Here is a 12,233-nt window from a genome sequence, read left to right as displayed (position 1 = left end):
TCACAGAAAGGAAAAGGCTCAACCCCCGCGACTAAAACAGCCAAGAAGAAGAATGACATGCAAAGCATTCCCCCCTCCCAAATAAAAACTAAAATAAAAATAACACCAACAGAGTCTGGTTAGTAGCATGAAGAACAGAGCAAGCAATAAAGGGTGCAAACTGTTCATGTTACGTGAAGCCCTGTCTTACTACGAGCTGCCCACAGGACTGCTTCCCTTTGCAACTCCAAGCTGAGAAAGGAACCATTTATTCATCTCAACTTAAGTCTCTCTGGACTGAGGCCCCAGGCCCAGGATCTCCCTTTCATGCCCTCTTCTAGAGTTGGCCCGGAGAACACAAGAGGGGAAGGAAGCAAGGGCTGGTCAGGGATACTTCTGCCGCCATGATGGAGCACATGAACAATCTCACTGGATTCCACACGTGCTTCTGCTAAACCCGCCATTCTGACATGGGCGGCAGTGCCCAGGAGGGGCTGCTCAAAGACAATGCCATGCACGAAGGCTGGTCCAGGGAAACGGGCCTGTTGATAGCCCTGATTTCCAGAAAACAGGTGAAGTTCCTTGCTGGGTGCAAGTAGCCCAGGGAACCTTGAGGACTACCAGAATACGTGACAGTGATCTACCCTTCCCTGCCACTTGCCGGTATGGAGGATGATAGAACAGAAGAGTGGGCCAGGAACTCTCAAGCATGCATGAGCTGTGAAATGCTGCTGAAGGGCAGTTGGGCCCTTGTTCCACCTCCCAGTAATGGAGGCTTCATGGGAAAGTTAGTCTGTAGGCGCTTGTTGGTTCTGCCCAAGTTCTACTGTGGTAAACCTAGTCCACCCTCAACCTAAACAAAAGGACTTGCAAAGCTTAAATTATTCTGAAGTCATCGTGCAGCTCAGTGCATTAGGAAAGACAGCTCAACGTGCAAGGTTTGGTTAAAACATGACGTTAGCCTGGAAAAGGAGAGACCTTAGGGACCCAGGTCAGTTGCATCTATTATTTCCAACCCTCGATCGCTCATCCTGCACTCTGGCCCTCATATTCTGAGACAGCCATCATCAGTGTGGAATCGCCCAGCAATGATTTGTGCCTCAGCTCTGACACTTTCCTGTGTTCTTTCCTCCCAAGTTAGGGATGTGAGGTCTCCCACAGAGCTTTTCTGCCCCATACAAAGAGCTGCAGCTCAGCACTTCGTTCTGAGAGAGAGAGACCACTTAACAAGCGATGAATTCTAGACTCTGCCCCATGCTCCAGGCTGACTTATCACAGTAACTTCCTACTTCAAAGGCAAGAGCCATTAAGAGGAACCAATGGATTTAGACATTTGAAGACAACCCTATGTTAGCAAATACCTCCATGTTTCTTTGTTCTGTGGGATATTCATCCACAGGCAAGAAGTTAGCTATTTTACTACATAAGCTGATTATCTAACTCCCTTCTCCTTCCTTCTTTCCCAAGAAAAGGGAAACACTTCCTTTGGGGTAGAGAGATGGAAGACTCGAACATCAGCTAAGGACTGGCTGATCTCCATAGCTCGGCAACATGCTCTGCTTAGCTTGTCTGAAAGAACTAGAAAAGGTGGAGCTTAAGACACAGGCATAAAATCCGAGTGGGTGTGGCTCGTGCCCAGGAAGTGGGGTGGAGGCCGTGGTCTCCAACTTCCTCCCATTAACGTGGTACGTAGCTTTGAAACTGTCCTCCCTAACCTACGTATGATTCTGTGCATAGCCCAGACCACATTCTCACGTTAGGCTACGTAATTCCCAGGCCTCTGTACACTCGTTCTAGCCCTCTCCAATCTTTCTCGTAATCCTGAAGCTATCATGTAAATAAGAAAAGCCATTTTGTAATCAGTGTTACACACTCACATTTAGAGGGCCTCAGCACCAAGGAGATTCAGTGCCAAGAACCCGAAATGTAATTGTTTATATGCCACTGGACCTCGCCCCAGTCCGGAGAATGTTCAGTGTGAAGCCCACGTTTTTCGTTTTTCTCCCAACCAAATGCCATGTAATAAACACACATACAATATGCTTGGCTGATGGTTTATTGGAAATTAGCACACGAACTGAGAAACGGGAGCCCCCAACGGGCTACACTGATGCCAAGGAGCATGGCTCCGTGGAACCATGACAGCATGCACCGTGCCATTTACCAGACACACACTGCCATCGACACAGATGATTTTAAAAATATATGTGCATGGATAAATTGTAAATATGTCTGGCCGCCTAATGTACACAGAGATAAATATGCGCATATAAATGTGCTTCACGTACAAATGCATTTGTATCAGAGCAGTAATTGCAGATAGTCCTGGCGCTCTGGGCTGTGCTGTTTCAGCATTTTATTGTCCCCGCACACTCATGTACAACACGGCCAGCGCTCTGCCTCTCTGATAACTATCTGGAGGCAGTGACCGCACTGAGGGAACAGGCCAGGTGCCTTCACGCCACAAGAAAGCAGACAGAGGTCCACACGGAAATCTGAACGGGGAGAAGAGGCTATGTCCTTCCACCAGCACTGGAAGACAGGGGGAACTTATCATGGGATGGATAGCCTCCTGAGAAGTATGTGATTTGTAGACGAATAGCAAGTGGGCTCTACTGAAGGTCCTGGAGAGATCTCCAAGAGCTGAAATGGAATCCCCTGGCTTGCTGAGAACTCAGCAACCTTACCTGCGGGTTGTGGCAATCCACAGTGACCTAGAAGCACGTTTCAAGAGGCGCTTGTCCATGAAAAGGTTATGAATTGGACTTGGGAATAGAGCAAGTGGTTCACAGAAAGTGCCACTGAGACACTCAGAGCATGGACAGAGCTCCTCTGCCCTAACTAGACAAAGGAGGAAGCACAGAGCACCTATGATTCGGACGCATTTTATTGGACCAACATCGTACTGTGGAACTATGTAAACATTATTTTTATAAGACAATTTCTTGATTGCATTTCTGCTAAAAATTTTTTTTCCAGAAGAATTAAAAGCCTGTTTGTGAAAAAAAAAAAAAAAAATGAGTGTCATAATTTATGACACACTGGGTTGCTGGGAAAGTCGTGATGCATTTTCGCACAGAAAAACAGAAAAATATGTCATGACTTTCCTGATGACATAATAGTGATAATAAAACCTAAACGGGCAAAGCAGGGTTTCTCCGCCTGGGAACAATGAACATTTTGGACTGGTGGTTCTTTGTTATGGAGAAAAAGAACGAGTGCTGTGGAATGTTTAGCCCAGCCCTGGACACCAACCAGTAGACACCAAAGGCATCCTTGCTGGAAGTCACGGTACCGAAGACGTCTCCAGACATTGTGAAATGTCCCCCAGGCTGCAAATGTGCCCCTAGTAGAGAACCAATGACTTCGAATAAGAAAGATTTACTTTTTTATCCTCAGAAGGAACTGATAAGTTTTAAAGTGTTTCATTATTTCTCACAGTTTTCTTAGGAAGTAGTATTTATTTTTATCAAGTGTCGCCCTGATTTTTGTAGTTTAGAAATCAAGGCTTCCAATCAATGATGGTACCCACCTGATGGGACGACACTCCCATACCACACGAGGCTCAAAGAACAGCCTTCTCTACCAGGTATAAGCCTAATAACGTCTCACGCCTGCCTCTCTACTTCCCCCTTACGAATTCCAAGCTGCACTCAGCCTTTCCACGTGGGACACATTAAAAGAGTGAAGGACTGTGCGGGTCATTGCGAAAGCCCTTCTGTAGATGTGCATGTCAACATTTTAGAGTTCCAATTTTAGGAGGAATTGTTTTCACTCCCACTTAAAAATAATAGAAGGGAAACATGTAGGGAGAAACAACATGAGAGAAATAGAATAAAATTCTTTCACTTGCCTTTTTTTTTTTAGAGAGAGGTTTTTGCTATAGGATGCGTGCACTCGCCAGAGAGACAGAAAGTAAGAAATCAGCCCCCAGGGGCGATGGCCACGCCACAATCCCTTCTCCTCCGTTCTCCTCTCGGGATCTTGCACGCATGCACATGTGGCCCGGCGTGAGTTTAAGCCACCGGGTCCGGGACCCGGTCGGGCTGCAGTCGGCTAAGTGGGAGTCCAGCGACATAACCATTACGTTAACTGCTGGTCTTGACACTTGGTTTTAAAAAAACAAACTTATAAGGGTTCCAATAAAGTGCCAATTTCTTTGAATGTATTACCTTTTCTCTGTGTGTACTAAATAAAACCTTCTTCTAAGAGGTCAGCAGGCGGTGTGGTGGCTATGGCGCTGGATCCCACATGGCCAACGCTGCAGCTCGAGTGCTGGACCTACTGACTTGAATGACACGCCAGGGTGGGCACACGTGCCCCAAATCCCACGGGAAAACAAAGGAGAAGGGACTGTGCCATGATCATACACCCTGGGTGGTGATTTCTCACTTTCTCTCTCTGTCTCTCTCTGTGAACACCTACGCCCATAGCAAAAATCTTAAAAAAAAAAAAAAAAAAAAGTTTCAAATTTAGTTTCTACCTACTGCCTGGACAGAATCCTAATCTTTTTCCTGGATTTAAGCCTTAAGCAAATTTTTCTGAACATTTTATTATTTTGATTTATGAAAGTTAAAACTGCTTTTCTTGAAATTAAAAAGTCATAGAAAAAAAATCTATTTAACAACCACAGTTAGCTATACAGTCATAGCTAGGTGCCACTTTGCAGTAAGTTCATTCTACTCACTGAGTTTTATGCCTGAAGTCAGACATGTGCCCACAGATGTGCATACATCAGCCGCACTTGCTATTGAAAGTACTTAGATTAATTCAGATCTTTTGTGAATCAATAAAATGTGAAAAACATAATTTTTAAAAATAAGAGGAGAAACAACAGAGAAGAACACATTAAGAAAAGTGGGACAGGGAACCAGCAGTTAGCGTAATGGCTATGTCGCTGGACTCCCACGTAGTCGACCGCGGTTCACGTCCCGGACGTGGTGGCTTAAAACTCACGCTGGGCGCGTGTGCGTGCGTGCCCAAGATCCCGAGAGGAGAATGGAGGAGAAGGGATTGCGGCGTGACCATCCCCTCTGGGGGGTGCTTTCTCTCTCGCTCTCTGTCTCTATGTCTCTCTCTGTCTGTCTGGCGAGCGCACGTGCCCTATAGTGAAAACCTCTCAAAAAAAGAAAAAAGAAAAGTGGGACAGACAGCAGCAATCCCACATAGAAATGCTCCCCGTCCAAGTCAGAAGACCTCTCTGAGTACACCAGGTATACATGCACCCATGGTTCAGGGCTGGCTGAAGGCTGGGACTGAGTGATCGGTGCATCAGGACCCTGTTTGGGAGTTGTCTATCTGTGTCTCTATTGCTCATGTTGTAAATAACTAAATAATATTTTTAAAAAAAAGGAAAAAAGAATTAAGAAATTTTTGACCAAAATTTTTTAAAAAATTAAATATTAAAGCAGGGTTCAGGGCTTTAATATGATAACCTTCCACCAATCCTGTAAAATAATTCCCCTATGAGTGTCATAAGATCGTGCCCAAGGGTTCACCCATGACTAAACAGGGCTAGAGGAAGACCGTTCATGGCCAGATTTGCTGTTGTCCTAGACCCACACACACACAGATAAGGAAAAAGAAAAAAAATTAAATCTAGGGATTCTGAGCCTCAATAAGCCTGCAACTAAAAGAAAAAAAATTAAATCAAGGGATTCTGAGCCTCAATAAGCCTGCAACTACTTAGCGAATCCCAGACACCGATAAAATATCAACGCTGATGCTGATTACAGGAGACATCTGTAAAGCACAAGCCAGTCCTTTCTTCTGAAATGCATGCTCTACAGAAGAGGATCCAAGCTCCCAGAAAGGGGCTGCTTCTCTGAAGCCTTAATTCTTAAATTAAATCAAGGGATTCTGAGCCTCAATAAGCCTGCAACTACTTAGCGAATCCCAGACACCGATAAAATATCAACGCTGATGCTGATTACAGGAGACATCTGTAAAGCACAAGCCAGTCCTTTCTTCTGAAATGCATGCTCTACAGAAGAGGATCCAAGCTCCCAGAAAGGGGCTGCTTCTCTGAAGCCTTAATTCTTGCTGCTATGATCTCCACAAAAATAAGACATTGAGAGTGCAACATTTGTGATTTGTCCAGAAGAATGAGGGACTCCCGCCTATCACTGCTGCTTCAGTTGGTCCCTATGTTTGCTTTTATTCTTCGAAACTTAAATTTCCTCTCTTTTCCATTCTTCTTCTTTGCTCCTTTCATTTTGCCCAACTTTACTGAAATAAACTAAAGGTACAGATGTCGCTAAATGCTTGCTAATCCCTTTGGGTTGTAGGCTTACATGATTTTTGTAAATTATGCTTAAGGAAATGGGAGACAGGGCACATAACAAAAAATAGAAACCTCTAGAAGTCTAAATAAAGGTACTGAAGTGCTGCTCGGCACACAGAAACCTCCAGAGGAAAGAGGATTTACTTGCAAAGTACCTTCTTTGCGATAGAAATAAGTATTTATATTTAGTAAATCTTCTGGAAAAAAAGCTCTGGCTTTCATATTAAGAATATGAAAAGTTCCTAGACTCCAGAATTGTAGACTTCAGACCCTGCCAACATCTATTTTTACACACTAACCTCTTATTTAAAACTTGCTATTTCAATGATCATTTCTCCTTTGAAACGATTAAAGATCCAGAACAAAGCATGATAAAAATCCTATGTGATAAGCTTGAATATTTAAAAATTCTCACTTTTTCTTTGCAATGCTTTTGGGTTAAGAGCAGAAAAAAAAAATGTCTAACTTTTCTTGTTAAGACATATTTACCTTTGAAAATTCCATGCTATTGCACTCATATAATAGTATTTTCTTTTGTCTCTACTTTAGAAGAAACATTACAAAGAGGTTCCTCTGCATATTATTTCCAATAGCTTAGGCACACCTGGAAGGCTTAACTCCAATTTTCCATAATAATTTACTTTAAGTTGAGAATAGTCACAAGAAGTTTAAGCCACCAGAAACATTCCTTAGAAACTGTAATCACAGACTGACATTCCGTAAGAGCCAACGTAACCCTGAAACACAGAGTAGGGGGTTAAAATGCTTACTTGTCTCTTTTTAAGGGCTTTAGGAAAGAATAAATAGTTACGGTCTTAGTAATGAAAGGAGTCCACAGGGCCCTTCTAAGGACTAGTCATAAATCATGCTAAAACCATCTGCGATGCAGATATACCAGGGACAGGAAAAAGTCATTTTGATATCTGTTTTGCATTACGATAACCTTTACAGGAGTGCTGAGTGCGTTTTTGCTAATGTTGACAGAATTGTACTTCTTCCAAAGAGACAAGTGCAAATGCCTGCCTAGCAGTGCAATTCAACTTCTGTTGTTGGGTCTGAAATACTTCATAATTGGCCAGATGGGGAAGGAGGAAACTCTGGTTACCAAACCTGTTAGCCTTGATCTTTTGTCAATCGCACCATGATGGATACGGAAGCGGGGGTGTGTGGGGAGAACCTCAGAAAGCAAATATGCTCTTCCTAGTAACCCAACCAGCAGTGCTGGGAAAAATAAAACCGGATCGTTTCTACATTGCCTTATCATATCTGTATTTACAAAGCCCAGGCCGCTTTTCACGCGTGAATCCACTTAAACAAAAGAAGACCATGATGATATGGTCCAGTGACTTGATACCGAATTAGTGCATTTAGAACCTCACGGAAGTCACCGGGCTGCAGAGCCCTACACCTGTCCAATACCAAGCCCCAGAAGGTAGAAAGAGAATTTAGTTTAGTGGACCAATAAGCATTGGGGTCAAAGATATCATACACTCCTAAGAAATATAATCAATTAGTTTTTAATCATATTATGATCAAACATGTAAATCTGTGACCCTTTCACGTTGGAGTGGTCAGTTTTCTTAGATGTACACCCCATAGCCACAATATCAAACTTATATAATTAAAGAAAATTGCTTTCTTCTTTAAAAAAAAAAAAAAAGATGACGAAGGTAGCAAGCAACACGTCTTCCATAGCACATGAACAGTAGGTTATGTGTACTATTGATTATATTTTTCAGACGTGGAAATTCAGAACTGATGACACAGAAGTACATAATGTTGGCCTGAACTCTGACACAACGTGATACAACACACGTACACTAAAACGAAACTTAGAACACATCACGTAACTGAGTGTGTAACAGGAAAACTGGGTCTGAAAAATCTGAATTGACAGGCAATTTTCTTTGTAGTTTGTATGAAGAAAAAATCAACTAAATAAAAATAAAGAACAACCATGGACAATGTGTAGAGACACTTGTAGCCTGGCTTTGCAGACCAGAGTAGTTTAATTAAATATTTGCTAGAAGAATGAATGCTCCTGCGTAACATGCATGCCAGGAGGGGACTCAGACATTATGTGATGGGAACAGCAGAATACTGAAGTAGGAAAACTTTCTATGACCCAGACCAAATGGTAGAATCCCAGGAAGTCATCTCCAGCGTTCAGTCTAACTTATGCACTGAAATCTAGAGGGCTCATTGAAAATGACCAGTTTCCTTCTGTCTCGACTTAAACATATCAATGCAAACCTCCAGGTGACTTCATCTCTGAAACCGGATAAAACTCCACTCTTTGGAGATGAAAGGGGAAACCCAATGTGGCATCAATAACAATAAAGATCATCAAATACATACTTTGACCAATCGACACATAAGGATGAAATGAAAACCCCAATGTAGGAAAAGCAAGTATAAAAATGTAGAACAATCCCCCCAAATGAAAGAAAAAAACTAACCAGCTGAGTTGGGAGTTGAGGGTGAGTTAGCTTGGCTTCCATGGGCTGACACATTGGTAGCAGTGACAGCCGTTTTGGCAGCATAAATATTGGCTTCCTCTTGAAATTTACCTATGTTCTTCTTGTACCGGATTCGCTTATTTCCAAACCAGTTTGATACCTAGAGCAGTTTGAGAGAAGATAAGGAAGTTAACACGGCATCCTCCTGAAACACTGCAGAAGAAAAAGAAAGACTTAGGGGAAGATGGACGAGGTAGGCCAGTTAGTCTTATCCTGTTGTGAATTCACAACATCACTCAAAAGACTGAATGAAGCAGGAGCTTCAAGAGGAGCAGCAATAAACAGGACTTAATACAACTAAAATTTCACAAAGCCACAGAATAAAGACGTTCCTAGAGAGGAGCAGCTTACCTAATTAAGCCAGGGCCCTTCGCATTCAGAATGAGCATTTCAAAATCTCCTATCTTAAATTATGACACTAAAAGAAACATGAACATAACATTTCAGGAGAAACCCCTGTTTCTTACCAACACTAAAGCTCGTTTTACACAATCAAAATACACAGATCTATAAAGATCCATATAAATCCCTGTCAACATATGCGTGCTTTCATGTGACAGATGAATTTCAAATTTTTGGAAGTTAGATAACTTTAATAGGGACTTAGACTCTTGGCTGCATTGCACTATAGACCTTAGGATCAATATACTTTAATGCATCAGCTTTTTTAAAAATTTTTTTAAGGTTTTCGCCATAGGGTGCCTGTGCTTGCTGAAGAGAGACAGAGAGAGACAGAGAGAGGGAAAGTGAGAAATCACCCCCCAGGGAGGCTTGCCATGCAGCAATCCCTTCTTTTCCATTCTCCTCCTGGGATTTTGGGCATGCATGCACATGTGCCTGATGTGATTTTCAAGCCACCAGGTCTGGGACTTGAGCTGCAGTTGGCCATGTGGGAGACCAATGCCTTAACCACCATACCACCTGCTGGCCCTAGAAGTTAGATAACTTTAATATAGACTTAGAGTCTTAGCTGCATTGCACTATAGACCTTAGGATTAATATAGTTTAAGGCACTAGATTTCACTGAGTATTTAAGTCCAAAGCTTGGTGTTACCTATCTAAGGAAAAACTGAAGCATACATTTGATTATTTCTTTTAATTCTGGACTTGAAGTGTTAAAAGACAACAAACACAACAAACCTAATTTACTTTTAGCTGGTGATCTAGTATGTGGCTCACAGCAGCTGTCTTAGCTCAACTCTACATCTCTGCCCCGACCAAGACCTCTGCCCAACCCAAGTGGAGACATAGTTAAATTCAAGTTTTACCCACAAGTCTTGCCGTGGGGAGGAAAATTTCAGCCTCATATTCCAGATGTAATTTCAAAGTAAGAGATTACCGTTAGACAATTACAAAACAAACTATGAATTAGGTGAGGAAAGGAGGATTTGATCAGACACATATTACGGGTTACATGTAATTTATATTTACTCCCAATGGCAGATAAAGAAAATTCTTGCAAATTATATTTTACTAATATTGTACATGTGACAGTAAAGTTAAAACATCCTAAAAGGCTAGTCTTCCCCCGCCTGTGCAGCTTCTACTGCAGCAGTGACGCCAAGTCTTCATCACAAATTTCCAACTGGACCAGCACAACGCGAACAAATGAAGGAAAAACCTTCAGTAGGAAAAGGCTTTACGTAGTGTAGATGCTGGAGCCTGCAGAGCAGAGTTACGCCGGGGGAGGAAAGGCACTTTGGGGTCCACTTGGAGACCACTGCATATCTAATTTCATTTGGAAATCCATGCCTTTCTTGTTATAACTTTCACTATTCATATCAATCAATCATAGCTATGGTTGCTTTGTTATTTGGAAGCAGAATAAGGAGAGGAAACAAGGAGGAGAGGTTTTCCTGAGGTACCTGGAAGAGCTGGAGGAAAGGGGAAAAGATGAAGGTAGTTTAAGAGGCCTTCTGAGGAAGAAAGGAAATGCCTGAGGTCCAGGGACATCAGCTAGATGCAAAATAAATAAATAAATAGAGAGAGAGAAAGAAGTGAGCAGGTGGAGGGGGGCAAGTCATGGGAATGATCTTGTGCTCGACAAGACTAGAACTGGCGGGGAGGGCGCTAGCCCTGGTTAGGTGGGCCTTACATGATGTACTAGGCAACGGCATGGGCCCCGGACCACGGAGAGAGGCGGTGCTAGTCACAGGCCAGGGCCTACGTGGTCTCAGCACTCAGGGTGATCAGATACGGCATGACACAGGCGGTACAGAAAGAATGATGGGTTTTGTAGGGACAGCTTGATTCACGGTTTGTGCATGTTAAGTTTGAGAAGCCTACAGGCAGTCCCACGATGAAGTCCAGTGGGAAGGAAAATAGATGAGCCTGCTAGTCTAGGAGAAAAGTCCCATCTACATATTCAAATGAAGGGGTATATTTGTAGCTAGGAGCAGGGAAGGGATCACTCAGATAACAGTGTTCTTCAAAGTTAGGCATTTATGGATAGACGGTAGATTCCTAGGTCCCCAACCCCAAAGATTCTGATTCAGAATGAGACCCAAGAGTCCATATTTTTTTTTTAAAGAGAGATTTTTTTTTTTTTTTTTTGCTATAGGGCATGTGCACTCACCAGATACAGAGAGAGAAAGCAAGAAACCACCCTCGAGGGGACTACCATGATGTAGTTCCCCCTTCCCCATTTTCCTCTCAGGACACTGGGCATGTATGCACAAGGGTCCACTATGAGTTTCAAGCTGCCCAATCTGGGACTCGAGCTGTTGTTGACCACGTGGGAGTCCAGGGCCACACCATTATGCCACCTGCTGGCCTCCAAGAGTTCACATTGTTTATATATATATATAAATTTTATATATTTATATATATAAATTTATATAAGAGAAATTTTTGCTATAGGGTGTGTGTGCTTGCTGGAGAGACAAAGAGAGAAAAAGAGAGACAGAAAGCAAGAAATCACCCCCAGGGGGGAAGACACGCCACAATCCCTTCTCCTCCGTTCTCCTCTTGGGATTTTGGGCATGCACGCACATGCTCCCAGCATGAGTTTTAAGCTACCGGGTCCTGGACTCTGACTGCAGTTGACTACATGGGAGTTAAGTGACATAACCATTATGCCATCTGCTGGTCCCCAAGAGTCCACATTTCTAACAAGCTCTCAGTGATGCTGGCACTGCCCACGTTGAGTGCACCACCATAGCAGAAGGGCTCTTTAGGGATCTAGGGAGAGGATGATCAATGGACAAGTTTCAGAGGGAATTTTGTGTACGAGCATATTTTTGTTTTGATTTATGGGAAGAACCAACAGCTTCTAGTACATTTCAAAATGGCTGTGCCTTTAAGAATAGTTAACAATCACTAGTTAGGGTGAGAAGGGATGAGGGCTAAGGGGAAAAAACAACCATTTTAGGGCAAGTAGGGACAGTACACCTTCTGAGACCGAGAAGGGTCGGCCCAAGGAGAGGGAGGGAAATGCAGGGAGAAAAGGGTCA

The 12,233-nt window shown here is 43.0% G+C and overlaps 1 protein-coding gene across 5 annotated transcripts in view; it reads right to left on the bottom strand.

Moving 5' to 3' along the window:
• PBX1 (PBX homeobox 1) overlaps positions 1–12,233 on the bottom strand; it is a 371,268-nt gene that overhangs the window by 40,339 nt on the left and 318,696 nt on the right. For all 5 annotated transcript variants that reach the window (XM_027767597.1, XM_027767582.1, XM_027767594.1 and 2 more), the window contains one exon: positions 8,722–8,881. In XM_027767597.1, coding sequence (XP_027623398.1) covers positions 8,722–8,881 — 160 coding nt within the window. The remainder of the gene's footprint in view (positions 1–8,721; positions 8,882–12,233) is intronic.

This window comes from Tupaia chinensis, unplaced genomic scaffold (genome assembly GCF_000334495.1).
Source record: "Tupaia chinensis unplaced genomic scaffold, TupChi_1.0 Scaffold000070_1, whole genome shotgun sequence".
Taxonomy (NCBI): domain Eukaryota; kingdom Metazoa; phylum Chordata; class Mammalia; order Scandentia; family Tupaiidae; genus Tupaia; species Tupaia belangeri.
This window is presented reverse-complemented; position numbering and strand designations above follow the sequence as displayed.